The sequence below is a fragment of the Lithohypha guttulata genome (assembly GCF_036872675.1).
Source record: "Lithohypha guttulata strain CCFEE 5908 chromosome Unknown scaffold_2, whole genome shotgun sequence".
NCBI classification, from domain to species: domain Eukaryota; kingdom Fungi; phylum Ascomycota; class Eurotiomycetes; order Chaetothyriales; family Trichomeriaceae; genus Lithohypha; species Lithohypha guttulata.
In genome coordinates, this window is record NW_027042751.1 from 1,287,645 (window position 1) to 1,298,736 (window position 11,092).

The window sequence follows — 11,092 nt, forward strand, 5'->3', positions numbered from 1 at the left end:
GTTGAATACTACATGCAGATCGATCGTCCAGATCAGCTGGCGTAGGCCGTGTAAGGCAAATGTGACCGAGCGCACGATTGTCGTCAGATTGTACTCTAGGTACTAACCAGTCGATGACTTTCCTGTTCTCGGCGTTTCTTGACAGCTTCTAGATGCCTCAAAACAGACTGTCACGATGTACGGGCACATAACCACAAGAGTGTACCAGCCTGGTGGGCTGCTTCTTGCTATACAAGTCGTTGGATGTACCCTGTGTTGCAATCGCCGAGTGGGAGATCAATGAGAAGGGCCGAAGCGAGGAAAAAAGACCACTAGTGGAAGGTACGGTAGTCAAAGTGGAAAGTGCATCGCACTGCAGCGTGCCAAGGACAGCCACAGTAGAAGTTGAGGTCATCGAAGTCATCAGACAATAAGAAAACACGAAGACATGGAATGGCAACAAGAGGTAGCCAACCATGAAGTGCTAAATTACAGTACATTTCCCAGAGCAAGCAGTGAGTACAGCAGCGTCTTACCTCGGCGAAACTTTTTCTTTGTGGTCAGGTGCGAGGCAGACGGACATTGTCATTCTGAAGCATCCATGCCAGCTTTGTACTCAAGGGCCGTTGCTCACCGTTGATCTTACTCTTTTGGATTCGTCTAGCTACTCGAGTACAGATTCGCTTTTGACATGACTTCCGATCTTCCAGCCTGCTTGCATGAGCATTACAACGTTGCATATTTCTCCAGCCGTCCACCTTTCTTACAAGTAGAAGTGTGACCGTCCGCAATGGTAGGTCGTCGCGGCTCTGTGCAAACAGAATCTCCGAGAGAAAAGCCGAGATATATTCACAGTCTTTGTGAGAGCCCCTACCACAAACATAAGCGAGAACAACAGCTTCACTCACACGCCGCATGAGCCACCAAAGAGTAGTTCAGTGCTGAGTTGCATTGGGAAGAAAGAGGCGGTACCCTAGCACGCGGTTCCGAGATTGGATTTCGCCGAACCGCTTGAATACTGGTACCACAGGCGTGAACTGTGTGTGTGCAGCGCGACAGGCCCGCGTTTAATGTGTGTTCGGACGGGGCATTCTTCAAGATTTTTGTAGTTTGGCTGTTGATACACAACAACAACTTAACTGCTTCTTAGGATCACTTACCCTCTAGCAAGAACTCGAAAATGTTCTTGCGTCCACACATCGGAGACACGGTCTGAACACGCTGGTAAGGACCTCTAAGTCACGCAGACAAAATCGGAGACTGGATCAATACTCGAACTTCCTACCAATCCCACTAGGCTCCGAGTGTACCTGTCACAACAGGTTTCAAGCTATGCTGTAGACTGGAGGGATTCGTGTCAACTCAAGATGAGATTGAACAGCTTGAAGACTGCGCCGAACCAAAAAACCCTCCTTTCTACATTACTATACACTCAAGGCGTGCCTGTTTCTCCCTTGCTGTGTGCAATCTTCAGCATTATCCCAATGACAAGACCTGCGTTCCCATCTATCATTGCGCGTGTTTCATGACGCAAGTCCACAGTCGGACTACAAACGTGAGTACACGGGTTGTGAGTAGTATTTCGTGCCATGCTCGACAGCACCTAGTCAACACCAGCAACCAGGTCAACCACGATATTAATAGCTGCGACGACAATCTCAGCGGCAATTAGCACGATGACTGCAGAATGGTTAGTTTAACCGAAACCTCCAGTACATAAAGGAATGAAAATCTCTTACCAATCCACTCCAAGATCTCATCATGTCTCCTACTTCCTTGCTCTCTTAACACTGCAAGCAAATCTAGTACATTGTTAGTATATTCTTCAACGGGTGAGACAATCAACATACCAGAAATGACATCCAGACGCTCCGTCAACAGTGTGACTCGCTGCCCAATCTCCAAGTAACTCCTAACAGCCGCGTAGACAGGCTCCAAATGTGGCTCAGCCCAGAACAGCTCTGGACTGTCGAGCACGGAGCCTTGCAGATGTATGTTGATACGTAGAATGAAGAGCTCGCCGATTTGCATGTTCAATTGTCGTCTCGTCAGGTTCACACTGCCCGTCTGTGCAATCACGGCAGGAAGTGGACTGGTAGTCTCAATCGTCTCACTAACCAGGTCCTCGAACAAGCTTGTCTTGACTGACTGACTGAGCGCATGAGAAATGGCAAGCTTGATCAGATGGTTCCGAGGGTCGCGGAGAGATATGAAGTCGTTGTATATTCGTGCTTGATACTCCTTTGTGTAGTAAAAATTGAACTCCTCAGTCTGCACACTGTCACTGGGTAATGGACTCGTCGCGAACTTCGCCAGATCGGACAGGAACCGTTGTTCTTGTTGGATGTTCATGCCCCAGATGACAATTGTGCCGTAATCGAAGACAAAAACTTCAGGACTTTCGACATTTGTATCTATGTCCGGATGACTCGAGCTGAAGGCGGAATGGAGGTCGTCTTGTTCGCGGTGATCGTTGAGATCCTCACTGGATTTTGATATCGTATTTACCAACGTGTTCGGCCGCGGCTCTTCACTCGTTGGGGAGAACACCGTCGGGTCTGAGTCGTCTTGGCCAGGCATGGAAGAGGTCCCAAGCTCGTTTTGAAGGTCAATCAAGTTTTCTCTTCGCTCTTGCTGGTGTTCTTCTACCTCGACAGCGGAATCCGAGAACCTCCTCTCATTAGGCCTGATCCTGGGACTTCTCCTCATTCTTTCTATTCTTTCCTCGACAGGACTTCTACTTGTACTTCTCTCACCAGTCATCCCGGTATTCCTGTTGAACATGTTCTCGTTGACTTTCCTCTTCTTCAGATAGTCATAATCGTAAGGCGAGTAGAGACATTCATCAAATAACCTCGGACTTGCTCCTCGTGTCTTGGTCCGACTCTTCATGAATTTCAGTATGCTTTCCAGCTTGTATCCTTGCGCTGTGCAATATGTTGTGACTCTCGGCAACCGCTCTCGATCGGCTTTTCCTAACCTGGCGGCATCTCGTCTCGCACTCGGGTCTTTTATCCTTGTGAACTGGGAATAGACGTCTCGTCCACTCTCTTCGTCTGGTCCCTCGTCCCCAAAGTCTGGATTTGGCAGGATCTTCAGCTTCTCTGCGGTCCTCGTGGTTCGCTGTGCACCGATCCTCGGTCCAGGTCCAAAAGGTTGTGTAACTGGCAGAGCTCCACCATGGCTGTTTCTCCTGCGCAGTTTCGAATTGAAGGCTTGAATTAATGGTTCTCGTTTGGATGTAAGATCGCTTGTGAGGGTCTGGGAAGGACTATGTGCAGGTCGCAGAGGTGCTCCTAGGCTTGACGAGCCAGGTTGAGAAGAGATCTGTGTATGTGGATTGAAGGTTACTGTCCGTTGCGACCTTTGGGCTGAACGTGACGTAGATCCTGATATTGATCCTGATGCTTCGCGACGTCCAAGTAATGGCGAAGCTTCTGTTGTCTGGGTAGCCATCTTGACGCACGAAGACAATAATTACCACAATCTAAGAAGATGAATTTGAAAAGCTACATGCCTGATGAAACGAATGCTGTAAAGTCTCGTTACCGCGTCGATCGCATCACCGTTGAAGTACGCTAAAATTACCATGAAGTCAGCTAACCGACCTGATGCAGCTTTAATTTCGAGCACGTGGGAACTGTTCGACTTCTTTACGTTTCGTTCCACCTTCAGAAATTCATGTTCGTTTGTTAACACAGTCATTAACACTGCTAGTAAACATGATCCATGTGTTGTTTCTCGTCCTAACACTGGAGATTTCACGCGTGTCAAAGTTTAACGTTGAAGTGTCAAGCTGTCAAAGTGTCACATACCCATGTCTCTACAGCTTGAGCCGTGCCTTTGTACTACAAGACTAGACTTGGAAGCAATCTAGACATTCTCGAAGAATCCACTGATTCTGATAACGTCCGAACTTATCGGGCTCTATCTGGTAGAAAGCTGCCACTGTTGAAGTGTATTTGTACTTCATGGTTGTCGAGGCTTTATCGAAAATGATTGGGACAATGTGGTAGACTGTCTAGCCAGCAGACACACTGCCACAATGCACGAGTCTTCAAAATATCATGAATTTAGGTATAGCCAGAACAACGCCACACAAAGGGCAAATAGTACGAATGGTGAGCTATGGAAACGCATCGAGCAGATGAGCCTGACCTGTTGAACGTCGCCCCCGTGGTCAACCTTTTAAACAGTCGCTATCCTACTCATGAACGACCGTCTACAATACATGTTTCAGCTATCGGTATTAGGTTGTCACCTAGCAGCTAGTAAGGTAGAATTAGGGCAGGTCCAGTACTTGAAAAGTGACAGCATCAGATTTTTCGCTATCGATCTTACTGGTATGCGAATCAGACCAAACAAGCCTTGACTTCAAGTTCAAGTTGTCACTGCAAGGACAAAAGCTCAGGCTGCATCAGCAGTCTGCACGTAGAACTCAATTGATGTGTTCGAAGTAGCAAATTTATCAATCACACTCGGCATGCAATCGCGGCTGACTTGCAATTTTATTCCATACATAAAATGCCCCAGACGATCGTTGTTAGATTCGAAACGCAACAACCGAATTACCACAACAATGAATTGTTACTCATCTCAAGTTACGCAATGCCAAATCAGGATGGATGTTGTGCTCATCTCGTCAGATTAGATCGAGGCTGAGTCCGAGAAGTACTCGAAGTATGAGCCTTGAGCTGAAGTCTGGGGCTGCAGAAGACTTGGTAAGAATGACATCACGAGAAGCGACACACTCGCAACTGCCAATGCTCTCTTCTAACTCCTTCGTACTTTCCGGCTCCTAGAAAGCGTTGTAAGCACATGTTTGCAAGATCATTCACTTTACGAAGTTACACATGACTTCAATGACCCGAGCGTATTTCGTACACGGGTGCGTGGCATATCTACTGTACAGCAGCAGCTGACTACCCGGAGCAAGCCACAGACCTAAGCGCCAACGTCAAGTCCTCCAACTCACGACCATTGTACTGTACATCTGGAGCCCGTGCACTTGTGTTCACCCCTTGTTGTTTGTCCTCGAAACTCCACTCCGGTTGGAAGTTGAGCTTAGAAAGGTCAAGTCTCATGCAGGCTCTTCTGCTCGGATTCACCACAGCCACTACAGAATCGGACTAATTCCTTATTATTGCAAAGTATGGTGTTCGTTTGGCAGACTCGACGCTCTTCTCGCACGACAACCGAGCCAAGGCTCGTTTCATCTGGCTCAGAACTTTACCTCTTTCAGTATGATGGGAAGTGCCCTGCCCTTTCCTGTGTCATGCTAAGGCAGGGATACCTCATGATCCTGCTTGGCTTGCACCACCTCCAGCAGTCCCTGCGCCCTGTTAACGAGTGCTCGTTCTCTTCTTGCCTGTCCTCTCTCTCTCTCCCCATCTCTCTCTCTCTTCTGTTATTCTCGTCTGTCGCTTCGACTCAAATCCACAGTATAGGCTAAGGACAGCCTCGAGCAGCTCCAGCACTTTTGCATTCAAATTCACTGCCTCACTCCTTTCAGCCTTACTACAGTACTAGCACTTGCAGTGCTGAAACCTCCGGCGAGATACCAATGGCCAACACCTCAGCCGTCTTGCAACATTTAGGTGTCTTGGACTCAGGGGTTGATTTCGCGGCTGCATTTGCAACAGCTCAGCACAAACTGAGCCAACAAAGACTCCCCAAATTTCACTTCGACACTACATACAACGACTTCACTAGCCATGTCTCTTCGTTGACCGGTTTGCCTGCCTCAAGCTTTCCGCAACGCGATGAAGCCAGAGAGGCTCTCATACAAATCCTCCAAACACTTCGCCAAATCACACGTGGAGCCGGCACAGCAGGTGTTGATGTTCTCACTGAATGCGTGGGAAACCTCATCAACGCCCTTCCCAACCCGGACCCTCTTGCACAACAGGTCTACACGTCCACCGTTCAAACACAAAGCACACCAGCTCTAAGCAACACCGTCGATCAAGAACAGCCCGGACCGTCTCAGCCATCCCTTCCACACTACTTCAGTAATCCTCCACGCTCCGACACAGCAGACTCCATAGCCGCTGACGAACCCTCAAACAATCGTCGACCCTCCAGACCCTCGATACAAGACATCCCCCTTGGTCACAGGACTGGCAGAGTCGTCACCGAAGATCGTGCCGCACTCCAACAGGGTCACATTATCGGCACCGACGCCTTGCGTATGTTCGCATCAGGGACACCCGTGCCAGTCACATCGAGCAACGATTACGGCAACGTCCACGCGAAAGGCGATTCTCGAGTCCTGATCGGCAACCAATACGGTGGACCAGGATTCTTCGACAGATCGAACTCTGCACCAGTTGACCGGGAACATGAACCTCAAGTGAATTGGCTTAAGAGGCAGTTCACTGCAGGAAAGAAGGTTGTTCGAGGTTAGTGGAATCTCGATATCTGACAGGTCATCGCCAGGTATACACCACGAATGGATTACGGTAATGACAGCGAGCGGGGAGAATGTAGGCGTTACTTTGAGATGAAGATAATGATAACGCGTTAGCGTGTGGTGCTAGGATATTGATTCATTGTGTTTGTCAGCCGTCAAAGAGGCGAACGGAGATATATGTGGTGTTTGTCAATTGTTGACAAGATTTAACGGAAACGTAGATGTATTTATTGTCTTTACTTACATGTCTTGAGTTAAGGTGAATATTGTTTTCCTCAAAAGAGTTCTAGGACGTAAATATGTAGGTGGTATAGTTTCGCATTAACACAATGGACGCATTGGCGGTGATAGAGACATGTACCCACAACCATGGTGACATGAATATATAGTATGAGTTCCACCTACTGTTGCAAAGCAAGCATACATATAAAGATTAACCTTCCATCTCATACGTCGCCAAAGCGAACACAAAAGAGAAAAAAGGTATTTTGAACTTAACTATGTATGTACCATTCGCTCGCTCGCTTAACCGCAGGACTCCCACCCACTAGTTATCCTCACCAGAAACAGCGTGCAAGGAAACGATACTCTCTCGAAGCAGCTCAAGCACATCCTATCCACCAACCAATCTAGTAATAATAAGTCTCATCCGTCGTCCGTCCCCTCAAATACGCCGGCTCGCTCCCTCTAACATAAATATCCTCAAACAGGATCTTCGGTGTCGGGTCCGGAACAGCCATCTTCTCCGCCTCATCAACTTCCTTATCCACATCCGCTCTCGCCTGCTTGTCGATGCTCTTCAGTTCGTCCTCACTGCACACCTCCCAGTCCAGGATCTTCTGCTTCAAGCCTGCGATGGGGTCATTGGTCGATCGCATACGCTGGATTTCCTCTCGAGTTCGGTAGGTCGTGCCTGGGTCGGACATCGAGTGGCCGCCGTATCTGTAGGTTACGAATTCGAAGACGAGAGGGCCGTTTTCGTTGGCGGTGTATTCCTTGCCGTATTGAGTGGCTGCTTTGACGGCGAGGACGTCCATGGCGTTGATCTTCAGGCCGGGGATGTATTGACCTCGCTTATAGTATTCAGTGAGAGCGGAGGATCGTGCAGCGGATGTGCCCATGCCGTACTTGTTGTTCTCACAGGCGAAGATACATGGTAGCTTCCATAGCTTGGCCATGTTGTATGCCTCGAAGACTTGACCCTGGTTGCTGGCACCGTCGCCGTATAAGCTTATTGTTGCAGTCTTGGAGCCGTTGTACTGATGAGCGAATGCGATACCTGCGCCTACAGGGACCTGGGCACCGACAATACCGTTTCCGCCGAAGAAATTGGGAGCGAACATGTGCATGGAACCGCCCTTGCCGTAGGCAATACCCTCTCGTCGACCAAGCAATTCGCCGATGATGGACTTCACAGTGCCGCCGCGCATAAGGGCGAAACCGTGGCATCGATAGGCTGTGATAACTGCATCGTCTCGGGTGATAGCGTGTTCGATACCGACGGCCACAGCTTCTTGACCAGTTGACAAGTGACAGAAACCTCTGATCTTCTTCTCTTTGTATAGTCTATCAGCTGCCATTTCCATACGTCTGTAAAGAAGCGTCAGCATTTTCCCCCATTTGAGATGTGACCACGGCGTAGCATATCTCAGCCACACCGTTGTGCGAGCGCATACCGAACGGCAACCATATCGTAATACATCTTCTTCAGCTCTTTCTTCGTCGTCATCAATTCGTACGGAGGAGGGTCAAGCTCGTAGGTTTCGAAACTCTCATCGGAGAGCTTGACTGGGAATGGCTCATCCTCACTCTGTGCCACAAATCAGTCCTGTCTGCAACAACTCGTAAATTGAGCACGTACGTCCGGCACATCGGCCTTGTCAGCATGCGAACTCGCAGCATCTGTGGTAACTGTTCGCTTTGCGATCTGGTAAGCTTGTCTTCGGGGTGCAGCTGCACCAAGGCCAAAGCCTCTCACACAGGCTCTCGACAGCATATTGACAGTAGTAAACGTGAGAACGAGCAGAAGAGACGACGAGAAGATTAAAGAATGAATGCACCACCACGACGAGCAGCCTGTCGTGTGGTCCTTTCCTGCTTCAATTGCTGAACCTCAACGGGTTTAGAACCATTGAATGGATCTCCGCTGCGAGCTTCCGATTGGCTATCGGGGATCGTGTCTGTCCTCTTTTAGAACGCACTCCTCCTTGGTCCCCAAAGATTTCTAGAGCGTGTTTACAGGAGCAAAGAGCTGCAACTTCGTGTACTTGAATTACGATCGATGATGTTGGACGAGGATAGAGCAAGGTGAAAGTTTCTTGCTAGAGTGGACTTCCAGAGTCCACCACCAGAACACCGATGCCTGCTGCCCCTGCATTACCATTACACCAGGCACGCCCGTGCTAATCTATCTGCCATATGAATAGACGTTGAACGCCCTCGTCGTTCCTCCATTCTCGTGATCCTGAATCTAATATCTCCCACCTGGTACCATGCCAGGTTGAGTACCGTAAGCACCCGTCGACATGCCTCCCATACCCATATTGGCTTGCTGCTGGATCTGTTGTCCTACCTGATCTCGCACTTGACCTTGCATTGGTGGCAGGTCATTGAACCAAGGATGTCTCAAAGCTTCTTGAGCACTGATTCGATTCTCTGGTCTTAGTTGCAGGAGCTTGCTGATAAGATCGAGGCCGAGATTGTCGACTTGAGGTAGTAGGATGTGCAACGATTGTGTCGCGTAACTTGGGAAGTTGCCCTTGTATTCCGGGAGCTGAGAAATACCTGGCCAAGTTCGCTCAGATGGTGTGCCCATTAGTCGGAAGATCTTCTGCAATTGGTCCTCGTTCGTCGTACCAGGAAATAGTGGTCGACCAGTATACATCTCAGCCATGATACATCCTGCCGACCATATGTCTATACTGGTGTTGTAAGTGCGCGAGCCCAACAGCACATCAGGAGCTCGATACCAGAGTGTCACGACTTCGTTGCTAAAAGTATTAACAGGAATTCCAAACGCTCTTGCTAGACCAAAATCTGCTAACTTCAGTTGACCCTTGGTATTGATCAGCAGATTTTGTGGTTTCAGATCTCGGTGTAGGACTCGGTTCTCGTGGCAGAAGGCGGTTCCGCGAAGTAGGTCTTGCATAAATCTCTTGATCGTCGGTGAATCCAAGGAGCCACGATCGCCTCGCGCGTCCATATATTTTTTCAGGTCTTTGTCCATGTATTCAAAGACCAGCATCAGTTTGTTCTCGGTGTGAATGACATCGTGCAGCGTGACTATGTTTTCGTGTTTCAACTCCTTCATAAGTGAGATTTCTCGAATTGCGGTCGACGGCGTGCCTTCTTCACTGTCTAGGTGTATTTCCTTGAGGGCTACTAGCTCACCAGTCTGCCTGTTTCGACCTTTGTAGACCTGGCAAAGTAGACGTTAGCGTAGGCCACAGCAGCGATCTGGCAACGCAGGAGGCGCAAGGAGTGACGTTATACGAGACTTGAGATTTAGGTGTATTGACTTACTGTAGCATATGTGCCTTCACCTAACTTCTCCAGCTGCTGAAAAGAGCTGGGGTGCCGCCTGTCCATATTTGAAACTGGTTGCTGAACAGTCTGCTGTAATCTTTCTGACCTCTGTTGCGTTACTAGTGGAGGTGGTTGGTGCTGGAATAGGATTGAGCCAGGCTTGACAATTCGTCGAACAACGTCGTGAATAGAAGATTCTTGTTCCTGCCGGGACCGGCCCTGAGGTTGATACCTGATTGCCGTTTCTGCACTGGCAGAAAATGTCTGCGCCGACTGTGACTGCGATTGTGATCGCGATCGTGGTTGTGACTGGGATGCTGCGGCGGCGGGCGTATTTGCGGCGGCGGGGCTTCTAGAGCCAGTCTCGTCAGGCTCTGGCACTTCGGCCACAGTTGGGTTTGTCGGTATTGCAGACGGCGTCGACGATGAATTAGACGTGCGATGCGGCAGGGAAGATGTAGAAGTATGTCGTGTATGCGAAGACATAGTTCGAGGTCGAGCTTTAGCCGTGTCAGCCTGTTTGCCGGACACCTACATGATCGTCGTTTTGAAATCCTTGGGCAGGCGACGATGCAATTTGACCGAATCATCTTGGACGTGTTAGGCAGGTTGCTCCCTGTTTGTGCCCCAATCTAAGAAGCTCTCCTTCCTTGCCGCGCGCCTATAAGCGGCTGGCTTACGAGGTTTGCGTGAGCGAAAGCAAGGATCGAGCATTCAATCTTGTTACATGCCTTTCATTGTTCTGCATTAAGTGAGAGAAGAATTCAACGTTACTATTATTAATGTCCTGCATAAATCGTCACAGTCGTCCGCCCATAAAAAGTCTGTGTTCAAAACAGCCAGATTCATCGCCTGCGACTTCCCATGGTACGAAATGTCAATATGCTATTCCGATACATTCTTCCAAGCCCCAGAATTGCAAGACTCCTCATATGCCAGACTTGCTATAAAGATATTCCCGTCATCGAGATAGCCATCTCGACTTTTCTAGTTCTCCATGCTTCTATACAATCTTTTTATTCAAAATGCTGAAACCACATTGCTTGCTAACTTGTTGTCAAATGCTGCGTCGGGGGTATCATCAAATCAACACAATCTCGCTGAAGATGCACGCTTCGTAAATGTCGTTCTCGATCGTCGTAAATAGCCTCTGTTGTCTTTCTACGTTGCTTGTCC

The 11,092-nt window shown here is 48.9% G+C and overlaps 4 protein-coding genes across 4 annotated transcripts; 1 reads left to right on the forward strand and 3 right to left on the reverse strand.

Annotated features, from left to right (window-relative positions):
• Window positions 1–1,582: 1,582 nt before the first annotated feature.
• Window positions 1,583–3,435, reverse strand: RMD1 (sporulation protein rmd1; the record flags this gene model as incomplete). Its single annotated transcript, XM_064896955.1, has 3 exons — window positions 1,583–1,659; window positions 1,719–1,781; window positions 1,830–3,435. The coding sequence occupies 3 exons, from the start codon at window positions 3,433–3,435 to the stop codon at window positions 1,583–1,585; spliced, it is 1,746 nt and encodes a 581-aa protein (XP_064755905.1).
• A 2,107-nt stretch (window positions 3,436–5,542) lies between these two features.
• On the forward strand, window positions 5,543–6,444 carry LTR64_002586 (uncharacterized protein; the record flags this gene model as incomplete). Its single annotated transcript, XM_064896956.1, has 2 exons — window positions 5,543–6,380; window positions 6,407–6,444. The coding sequence occupies 2 exons, from the start codon at window positions 5,543–5,545 to the stop codon at window positions 6,442–6,444; spliced, it is 876 nt and encodes a 291-aa protein (XP_064755906.1).
• A 576-nt stretch (window positions 6,445–7,020) lies between these two features.
• PDA1 (alpha subunit of pyruvate dehydrogenase) lies at window positions 7,021–8,387 on the reverse strand (the record flags this gene model as incomplete). The annotated part of the gene is made up of 3 exons (XM_064896957.1): window positions 7,021–7,981; window positions 8,068–8,201; window positions 8,253–8,387. 3 exons carry the CDS (start codon window positions 8,385–8,387, stop codon window positions 7,021–7,023), a joined length of 1,230 nt encoding a protein of 409 aa, XP_064755907.1.
• Window positions 8,388–8,861: 474 nt separating this feature from the next.
• PHO85 (negative regulator of the PHO system) lies at window positions 8,862–10,402 on the reverse strand (the record flags this gene model as incomplete). The annotated part of the gene is made up of 2 exons (XM_064896958.1): window positions 8,862–9,809; window positions 9,914–10,402. 2 exons carry the CDS (start codon window positions 10,400–10,402, stop codon window positions 8,862–8,864), a joined length of 1,437 nt encoding a protein of 478 aa, XP_064755908.1.
• Between the last annotated feature and the right edge of the window lie 690 nt (window positions 10,403–11,092).